General features: G+C 53.0%; 4 protein-coding genes across 4 annotated transcripts; 3 read left to right on the top strand and 1 right to left on the bottom strand.

Annotated features, from left to right (window-relative positions):
- Positions 1–1,660: 1,660 nt before the first annotated feature.
- On the top strand, positions 1,661–3,505 carry J4E82_006073 (uncharacterized protein; the record flags this gene model as incomplete). The annotated part of the gene is made up of 1 exon (XM_051732333.1): positions 1,661–3,505. The coding sequence occupies one exon, from the start codon at positions 1,661–1,663 to the stop codon at positions 3,503–3,505; it is 1,845 nt and encodes a 614-aa protein (XP_051587908.1).
- Positions 3,506–3,786: 281 nt separating this feature from the next.
- On the bottom strand, positions 3,787–6,117 carry DUS3 (tRNA-dihydrouridine synthase 3; the record flags this gene model as incomplete). Its single annotated transcript, XM_051732332.1, has 3 exons — positions 3,787–3,874; positions 3,942–5,855; positions 5,903–6,117. 3 exons carry the CDS (start codon positions 6,115–6,117, stop codon positions 3,787–3,789), a joined length of 2,217 nt encoding a protein of 738 aa, XP_051587907.1.
- A 379-nt stretch (positions 6,118–6,496) lies between these two features.
- On the top strand, positions 6,497–7,202 carry J4E82_006071 (uncharacterized protein; the record flags this gene model as incomplete). Its single annotated transcript, XM_051732331.1, has 3 exons — positions 6,497–6,517; positions 6,568–6,803; positions 6,851–7,202. The coding sequence occupies 3 exons, from the start codon at positions 6,497–6,499 to the stop codon at positions 7,200–7,202; spliced, it is 609 nt and encodes a 202-aa protein (XP_051587906.1).
- A 597-nt stretch (positions 7,203–7,799) lies between these two features.
- On the top strand, positions 7,800–9,670 carry J4E82_006070 (uncharacterized protein; the record flags this gene model as incomplete). Its single annotated transcript, XM_051732330.1, has 3 exons — positions 7,800–7,936; positions 7,985–8,577; positions 8,625–9,670. The coding sequence occupies 3 exons, from the start codon at positions 7,800–7,802 to the stop codon at positions 9,668–9,670; spliced, it is 1,776 nt and encodes a 591-aa protein (XP_051587905.1).
- Positions 9,671–10,285: the final 615 nt, after the last annotated feature.

Below are 10,285 nucleotides of genomic sequence, written 5' to 3'. Positions count from 1 at the left end.
TCGACCAGCAACCAGAAATTCCTGTCTTTGAGTGCGGTATATCGAGTATCATACACCGTGTGCTCTGGAGATGGGTTCATCTGGTCTTCTTTGTCGCGAACTGATCTCTCTGCCATAGATACACTGCTGGTGTTACTTTCCGATGTTTCCATGATTGTGTCTTCGAACCACGTTACAGCACTACAGTGGTAGAAAACCTGAGTGTCAGTGAAAACCAGAAGCCGGGCCGAGAGCAATTTCTCTTGCAAACACCAGGCGCGTCGTTCCCACGGGCAATTCAGGAGGGCTGCCACGAATGTCGCTTTAGAACTCAAATAGCGTGTGCCGTTGAATTGGAACATCGCCTGAGGAGGTCCACGAGGAAGACTGATACCCGGAAGACCTGAGCTTGCGTCTTTAGCAGTGGCGACGATAGTGAGCACCGCAGATCCGTAAATTGTGTCCATTGCATCCATGTGGGATTTGACCTGGTCAGGTCTGGTTTGGTCGATGCATACTGCGTCCACCCACAAGTTCGCAATGCCCAGAGCTGCAGCAACCTCCAATGCATCCCTGAAGGTTTTAGGGATATTCTCTTCGGTTTGTGAAAACGCACCAGGTGTAGTGAGCCAAGATTCGTTGTCTTTAGTCAGCACAAGACGCTTCGCGTTTCCCCAGACATAACTGAGTGCCGCGTAGTCGACCTTGCCATTTGTCCGTACAACGCAACGTTGCTGGACGTCAATGACTCGGAGGCCTTGTACAGATTCATGTGTGTGTGGACAGCAACCATGACCATCTGCTGGGTCTATATGTCTGGACGTACAAATCTTGTACCAATTTGCAATTAGTGGTAGATCGATCATGGCGTGTACAGGCCTGCCACAGAACATCTGTGAATCAGGTTCGTCTAAAGCAGCACCGTGAACTCGTGAAACTGGAAGTATGAAGGACCTGTATTCCAGATGAGGCCCGTACCAATCGTCTACACATAATAGTGGTCTGTAATAACACTTGGATACCGAGTGGTCGGGAGTTTTTGCCATATGCTGAGAGCCAGCCTTGAGAGTCTTAACTACGATCCGCTGATAAGTCTTGTTTTTAATCCATGGGCTTGCTTCCAGGCTTTGGGCTAGGAATCGGCAGCATTGACATGTTGAAGAGCTCTGCGTAAGCTCGTCAATGGTCCACGTCCAGCACTGATAGGCAGGTGAGTCGCACCATCGTGGGAGCATGTGAACGCATCGCGCACACAGAGGCTGGTAGCGAAGCTTAGCGATCGATGACGACTTCGGCGCTGCGGCCAAAGGAATATCAGACTGCATGATAAAAGCTTGGCAAATTAAGAGATGTATACATGACCGGGAGGCGCCATCTTATTAGTTCCAGGCCCCAGAAACCGGTGAGCTACGGAGATCCCATAGCGGATGGCTAAGACTCGATATGGCTGCATGGTTGTGAACGAATAAAGCGTGCAGGCGAGGTGCAGCTGAGAGGAGAAGTGGGGCCAACACAACATGAGGCATCACGGCGGAGAAGGCGCGCTAGCACAGAGCTAGGACCATTTCGTCAACGGGTTCCTCACTGTCCATCAGTTTCACGACAAGACGCGACGACTCCGCCAACTCCGCTTCGCTGTATCCGATTTTCTTTTAGTCCTCTTCGTTTTGCATTGCGCATCATGACGAGCATTGACGACCTCTTCAAAAGCGCAAATGGCTCCGCAAAGCGCAAGTTCGAGAACCCAAACGAAGCCGACCCGACGCAATCCTACAAATCCGCAAAACTCGACGTAAATGGAGACGCCAAAGGCGCAGTCCAAGCCTCGGTAGCCGATGAAGACGACGAAGACGAAGCTGGCCCCTCATTACCACCTGATTTCGAAGAAGGACCTGGCGACGATGACGAAGGACGGTTCTTTGGCGATGGACTGGATGAGAATGCGCGGGATGCTATGGAATACATTGATGCGCAAGACGGCGACGAGGCGATAGGAGAGGAAAAATACGACGTGCCGTGGGTGCGCAAATTGGCGCTCAACTTTGAGAAGAAGGTCAACAAGAACGCATCGCTGCGCGCAAAGTACGAGGACGACCCAACAAAGTTCATGGAGTCAGAAGGCGATCTGGACGAAGGCATAAAGGCGCTCAGCATACTATCAGAGCACCCGGAACTATACGAGGAGTTTGCGAAAAGTACCGCGGCGTCCAAGTTGGTGGAACTATTGGCGCATGAGAACACCGACATTGCAATCGCAGCGATTGAGATGATATCCGAGCTCACAGATGAAGACGTTGGAGGAGAGCAAGAACAGTGGGATGCGCTCGTCACCGCATTGATGGACGCCGACCTACTCAGTCTGCTCATATCCAACTTCTCCCGCTTCGACGAAAGCGACGAGGCCGACGCATCGGGTGTATACAACTCCCTCAGTGTCATCGAGAACCTACTATCACAACCTACATACACCGATATAATAGGGCGGGAAACTGCTCTACTAAAATGGCTACTAGACAGGATACAAAAGCCCGAGAAACCAACCACCCAGAACAAACAATACGCCTCCGAAATCCTCTCCATCCTCACCCAATCCTCGCGACCGAACCGGAACCACGTCGCCGACGCAAATGGCGTCGAAATCTTCCTCACAAACCTCGCGCCATACCGAAGAGACGACCCAGAGAAGGATAGCAATGAGGAGGAATACATGGAAAACCTGTTCAACTGCCTATCCTCCATAACAGAAGAGCCCCTAGGAAAAGCCAAGTTTCTAGAAGCAGAAGGTGTGGAACTCTGTCTCCTCTTCGTTCGAGACGGCAAGACGAGCAAGAGCCGTGCCTTGAAGGTATTAGACCACGCCTGCGGCTACGCAGAAGAAAGCACTGCACCACAAACAAACGGCACTTCAAAAGGCAAGGAACCAGTACAAGAAACCACACTCAACAGCGCAACAGCCGTCTGCACCAAACTCATCGATTCGCGCGGTCTCAAACCCCTCTTCAGCACATTCTCCAAAACAAACAACACGAAAAAATCTCACAACGATCCCCAACAAACCGAACACATCCTCGGTATCTTCGCCTCTCTCCTGCGCTCTCTACCCGGTAACTCAGACACCCGTTTCCGCCTACTCGCCAAATTCCTCGAAAAGGATTACGAAAAGATTACAAAACTAGTCTCCCTACGCAGAGACTACGTCACCCGTCTCTCCGCCTTTGACCAACGGTTAGCCGAGAAGCGAAAAGCACTCAGGCCACGTAGCAAAGAGGACCTGGAGAGCTTCGAGCTGGAGAATATTCCTGAGCGGCTGAGCGAGGGCTTGTATTGTCTGGAGAGGATCGATGCCGTGCTGGCTTGGTTGGTGGCGGAGGATGGCGGCGCAAAAGTGGCGATTGAGAAGGCGTTGGGGGAGCGGGATGAAGGGCTGGGGGATGTCAAGAGGACGTTGCAGGCGCAGCTTGATGGCGTTTTGGCTGTTGAACCGGCTGAGAGGGACATGTTGGAGACGCTGGTGGGGTTCTTGTAAATAACGTATACATGGGGCTTATACGCAACGGATTTCTGTATTGATAGGTGGTGCAAGCGAACATGTATGAAAGATGTATGCTGGTATTGATATATGACTTTTTTTTACCCTCCCCCTTTGGGAATAACAGTACTCGCCTATATGCAGATGCTCGAAGACACCATTGAAGTAGTATATAAATGTATCAACCCCACCATGCTTTTCATCTCATCATGCAATGCCCACGCCCACGTATTCAGGCATCTCCAACAGAACGCACCATCTTAATTCCTTCCCCTTCTCTAGCCCTCGGCTTCAATCTCATACGCATTCGACTTGTGCTTAGGCTCAAATTTGAAGTTGGGATGCGCAGGACCCAAGAACATCTCACTACATCCCACGTTAGCCAAACCATTTCAACACAAAGTAACAACAACAAAAGAAAAGCCAAACATACCTGAGCTTAATCCAATCCTTGTAATGCTCACTAGCCATCAAAGTCTCTAAATCGTTTCTTCCCCTAAACCTCGGCGGGCGATCCTGGATATTAGGAGGTAAATGTTCCAGCAAGCCCACAGGCACATAGCGATGCGCGAAGCTAAGCCACTCGAGCAAGAAACGGCGCGTCGTACCAATACCCATCTCGTCGGAACCCCAAGTCTGCAGACCGTACTTGGTAAACTTTTCAATATAAGACAGGCGTTCCGAGGCAGACTTGTCAAGGTACTGGCCCTTTTCAATTTCCTCAAAGAGCCAGGGTTTGATGAGCGCGCCGCGGCCCACCATGACGGTGTCGACGCCGGCGTTGTCGAGATGGTTGTAGTAGTCCTCGTGGGAGTAGCAGTCGCCGTTGCCGACAAAGTAGACGTGGCCGCCATTGGCGAGGTCACGGGGATCAGCTTCAGCGACGGTGTCTGTCCGGTCGGCCTGTTCTTTGCGCAGGCGGTTGATGAGGGCGGAGCATTCGGCAATGTAGGACCAATCCGCGCTGCGCGAGTAACGCTGTTGCTTGCTTCGGCCGTGCAGCGTAATGGCTGCGATGCCTGAGGTACCCTTTCCGGATTCTACGGCCTCGTGGCCGCCGAGGACGAGGCGCTTGATGAGCTTTTGGGCGGTGGGGTGGTTGTCCTTAGTGCCCATGCGGATCTTGACTGTGATGGGGACTTCCTTAGAGACATAGGTCATGCCGCGGAGGATGTGCTCTAGCTTTGCTTCGCTGTCAAGGAGAGCGGAACCGCTTCCCTTCTCACAAACGAGGTTGATGGGACATCCGCAGTTGAGATCGATGGCGCGCAACTTGGGGCAGTATTCGGTCAATACCTCGACCGTCTTGGTAGCTAGCCATGGCTTGTTCGCAGCAATCTGTGCACCAAACTTCATATCAGTGGAGTTGTCGTAGCCCTGGACCACAGTGTTCTTGCCCAGGAATTTCGGAGGAGTTATCTCGGATTCATGGGCCTTGAGAAGTGGCCATTCGCCCTTGTCACCTTGGATGAGTGGCATACCCATGGCCATCTCGCTCCAAGTCACTTGGCAGCCAAAGTCCACGCAGAGTCGACGGTACGGCATGTTGCCCTGGGTGGTGAGAGGGGCGAGCATAGGCGTCTCGGGTCCATAGTAGAGCCTGCGCTTCTCCGACGGTCTGAAGGGTGCTTCGACGTACTCTGCCCTACGTGCCTCTTTTTCTTCCTTGAGAATCTCCATATTCATCTGAGCTGCATCGAACATCTCCCTCTCGTTGCGGTGGTTCTTCTCGATCCATTCAATGTACTGGTCAGCCCTCGGAGTGCCAATTTTCCGTCTTGACAAGCCAATCTTGACATCCTTTGGCACAATGTTGACCACCTCAGCCTCTGCTTCCTCGTCGAAGCTAGAGAACTTGGCTTTGCGCTCGGGATCTTCCTTTAGAACCAACTCCTGCCTGCCATCTTCTGTAGTGCGCTCCTCGGAATGGCTGCCGACGAATCGACACTTCCAGCCGAAGTGACAGAACCCTTTGACGGCATAGACCGGACATTGACCATCGAAAGTGGTGAGGTCTTCTCGTCGGCCTTCCTTTAGGTACTTGCGGATGTCATGTTCAAATTTGCACTTTTCGCCAAATGGACACTCCTTTGGCGAGAATTCGTTGTACACTGCACGAGTACCGCAGAGTGGTAACTTGTCGCGTGAGCTGCCGAATGTGCGACTGGTGTTTTGGCCTTTTTGCTTTTTGTCTTTCTTGCTGTTCTTGCCGTTTCTGGGGCCATCGCGGGCATCCGTCTTGGGCAGGCCTTGAGATTTGTGCTCTGCATCGGCGCCCTCGGCTGCATCGTCGTCGATGACTTTGTCCTTTGTATCGGCCTTGTTGTTGTCCAGGCGTATCAGAAACCTGGTGTTCTTAGCACGTGAGTGGTTCAGGTTGGTGGTGTAGTGTACTCTGCCTTGATGGGCGCAACACCCTTGACTCGCTTGACAGAAGTGTCAGCATCGTCAATGTCTTGGCTATTGGTCCTGTTCCTCTTCTTTGGGCTCGCAGGTGGTTCGGAATCCACATTCACGGTACCGTTGCCAGCATTCACGCCGTTAGTGGCGGCACCGTCCGGGGCGGGATGGGCGGGCGCAACCTTCCAGGTCTCTTCACCTGTCGTCATTTTATGCAAGCTTCAAGACCAGGCTTGCAGTACGCGTGTGTTGTTGGCGTTGCTGCTCAAAAGAGAAAAGCACTCGCTCAAATTGTGAGGGCGAATGCGGCTAGAAGAGGCTAGACCGGCGGCCCATGCGCTAGTGAGCAAGTTGGGAAAGCTGCGATCATACGTCACAGCTAGGCACTGGCGGCTGGCGGCTCCCCTACATCACATCGCGTTTCCGTTCCCACTTTCACATCAACACTCCTGCAATCCCCTCAGATCCTCCGCACCACTCTCGTCTCCCTGCTGGCTGTTGCACGTATTCGCACACCAGCTCTCCCAGATCCATTGTTGGTCCAGCTGAACCCCGCCCACACAAACACAATAATACCACGTAGCCAACATGACGCTCTACTACAGCCTGGTAAGCTTCAACGTCTCCCATAGCCACTGCTCGAGTGCTAACTCAATCAGGTCTTCATGCTCCTGGTGACGGAGATGCTCATCTTCTGCGCCCTCATCGTCCCTCTTCCCTTCACATGGCGCCGCAAGCTCTTCACCTTCATCTCGGAGAGCCCCATAATAGCAAAGCTGCAATATGGCATGAAGATTACCTTCATCTTCATCCTGATTCTGTTCATTGACAGCGTCAACCGCGTATACCGCGTGCAGATTGAGCTTTCTGGCTCAGACGACAATGGCCGCGGAGGGTAAGTCGATATACCCCACGTACAGGATGTAATGCTGACTCCCTAAGAAACGTCGCTGCTGGAGGCATTGAGCGCATGGAGGTCCAGGCTCGCAAGTTCTACTCGCAGCGCAACATGTACCTTTGCGGCTTCACCCTCTTCCTGTCGCTCATCCTCAACCGCACCTACGTCATGATCCTCGATGTTCTCCGTCTCGAGGAGGAGGTCAAGACCCTGAAGGGCGACCCCGCCACCAAGAAGGGCTCTTCCCTGAAGGATGTTGGCGGTGCCGGCGAGGTTGGAGCTCTCAAGAAGGAGCTTGAAGCCAAGGACCGCGACATGGCGAACCTGAAGAAGCAGGTCGAGAACATGCAGAAGGAATACAACCGCATGGGCGACCAGGTCTCTGGCAAGCAGTAGATGCACACGGTAGCTTCGAATGGACACGGATGCAGCCGGCGCTGGCTTCCCAAAGTCCAGGAGAGGTTTTAACTACGATTATACCTTCAAATTTGAAGCTTCAAGGGCCCTGTGCCGGTGGACACCAGCCGTGCACACGATTATATCGTCTTTGTTCTTAGGGTGTAAGAGGGATTAGGAGGAAGGAGAGTTGAAGCTGTCACGAAGCTTCCGCATTTGGCTCTGTAGCAGCAATGAATAGCAAACATATTTTGAATACATGTAGTCTTCTGTTTCAGGTCTTGTTCGGAAAGCTTCTTTTCTGGTCTTGTCGGCAAGCTTCTTTTCTGGCCTTGTTCGGAAAGCTTCCTTTCTGGTCGTGTGCGACGGGGCCGACGGATGTCTTGGAGCTTGCGACCGGGACTCCCGCAATGACGAAACACGGCGACTAGCACATGTGAAAGCTAGCGCAATGCTTCAGCTATCTATCCCGAGGCATACCAAATGCCAGAATAAAGACAGCGAAGAAGTATACAAGTGCTGCCCAATCTAACCAGCAAGCCAATTGCACATCCTTCCAGCTCTCCTTGCCATTGGTCCTGTGAAGCCATAGCCAAGATGTCGGGAAGCAATCAGACGTCCCCGCGCTTCTTCAACTATCCCACCCCCAAACCTCACGACGCGCCATACAAGGCACCGCCTCCAGGAAAGAATCCTGTAGTCAAGGGAGCTTTACTGCACTATCTTTCCAACCTGTGAGCCATTCGAGCCTCTTCGATTCAACACAAAGCTAATCGACTCAGCGTTGCGACTGTACCGGTGGTCCCTGGCATCCTGTGGAGCAATGCCGGCTTCAGCTCTTTGCGAGAATGCAGACAGCTCGACGGAATCGACCCGCGCTACGATCCCACCGTGATACCGGTGGCCGAGGCGAACGAAGCTCCTACCAGCTATACAGATAAATCCAGCTTGCGCGAATCGTTCAACCACGCCTCGTCGAGCCGATTCCACTCCATCAAAGACTTCCACGACGCATACTCGAGCGGCGCACTTACGCCCACCGATGTTATTGAGCACCTTCTTCCTCTCATTCGCAGAGATGTCGCACAGCGTTCGCCTTACTCGACAGCCTTCATGGACAGCAAGGTGGACATGGTCAGGCAAGCCGCCGAAGCCTCCACGCAACGATACAAGCAAGGAAAGCCATTGGGCATACTAGACGGCGTTCCCTTTGGTGTCAAGGACGATCTCAAGGTCAAGGGGTACAAGCACTACATTGGCACCACCCACGACTACAGCAACGGCGGGAACAAGGACACGAGCTGGTGCGCAAAGATGGTAGAGAAAGAAGGTGCTATCCTGGTCGGAACGCTGACCATGCACGAACTGGGCATGGGTGAGCACAAGTGTCTACGGCCCTTGGTACAAAGCTAACTATGAAAGATACCACAAACAACAACCCAAACTGGGGTACACCAATCAATCCATACAACAGCTCATACTACCCGGGCGGCTCCTCAGGCGGCGCTGCATCTGCCGTAGGACACGGCCTCATACCTTTTGCCATTGGCTCTGATGGCGGTGGTTCAGTCAGAATCCCCAGCAACTACTGTGGTTTGTACGGCCTGAAGCCATCCCACTCCCGCGTCTCGGTCGCCCCCATGCCAGATGCTGGGAAATCCGTCACCGTTCGAGGGCCCCTCGCAAGCAACATGTCGGATCTGGAAATCGCATACCGGGTACTCGCCCAGCCCGACCCATCAACATACCCCTCGTCGCTGTTCAGCCCACCCAGAAAGCACACAGGGCCCCGAAACAAAGTGCTAGGTGTATACAAAGCGTGGATCGACCGCGCCGACCCTTCTGTACAAGAAGCCTTCCACTCAGCCTTACGGTACTTTGAATCAGAACTAGGCTACCAAACCATCGATATCAGCATCCCACTCCTCACAGAAGGCCAACTCGCCCACGCAATGACCATCATGGCCGAAGGCGCCGCCGGCCACAAGACTTCCATCTACGACCTCACACCACCCAACCGCATCCTAATGAGCCTTGCGCGCCAGAGTCCCGCCACAGACTTTTTGCTCGCCCAGCGCCTGCGCAACGTGCTCATGGAACACCTCGCTTCCCTCTTCAAACAGCACCCCGGTCTCATTGTCGTCACGCCCACGACACCCAATGCAGGCTGGCCCATTGATCCCGCGGAGCTGTCTCATGGCGTTACCAATGGCAACATGCAGATTAGGAATATGGAGTATGTTTGGTTGGCGAATTTTACGGGTATCCCGTGTATACAGTTTCCGGTGGGGTATGTGGAGGGTGTCAAGGGCGAGGGGAAGATTCCGGTGGGGCTGAGTGGCAATGGAGAGTGGGGGAGTGAGGATTTGTTGGTTGAGTTTGGGTTTGACGGGGAGAGGTATGTGCAGGAGGGGTTGGAGGGTGGGAGGGTTATGCCGCGCGGGTGGGTGGATGTTCTGAAGAGGTAGGTGATGCGGATACTACGGGGGGCCGTGACTAAGCTACCATGTGAACGCTTGCTGTTTTGTGTTTCTTTCTCTGCTGCGTTGTGTTGGTCTCTGCTATGTCATGATTCCAATTCTGTCATCTTGACACATGGCCATGTATGACCGTATACATGGTGAATAGGCAAAGCACAGAGAAGAAAATGTGAACTACAAAGCACACTGGATACCCATCTCCGAACCTCAATGTCAGCAAAAACAAAACTGGGCAATTCATATCCTTCACATGTGGAAGGGTATCCTCACTGCAAGAACTAACCAAACATACTCAAGAGAGAGAGAGACCGAAACGTAGATGTGTAAGCACACTGATCAATTCCGACGGACCCAAGTAGACGGGATTTACAAGGAACCCATTCCAACCCATCAACAAGCCAACAAATATCAGCCTCCACAGGTTTCTATTTGTGAACGTTACGCAGCCAGCTATTACGGAGGTTTCGAGAGCAAGGGGCTGACGATGTACTTGAAGGTCGGCCTGCGGAAAGCTGCCCATCCTGCGAAGAACCAGCTATGCGCGGAGACCGTTGTACTTGCAGTGCAGCAACCGACTGTCCTACTGCTATGCTCGCCTACATG

The sequence above is a fragment of the Alternaria postmessia genome (genome assembly GCF_024291825.1).
Source record: "Alternaria postmessia strain BMP 2775 chromosome Unknown scaffold_34, whole genome shotgun sequence".
NCBI lineage: Eukaryota > Fungi > Ascomycota > Dothideomycetes > Pleosporales > Pleosporaceae > Alternaria > Alternaria postmessia.
Note: the sequence above shows the minus strand (reverse complement) of the source record. Positions and strands in the feature narration are given on the sequence as shown.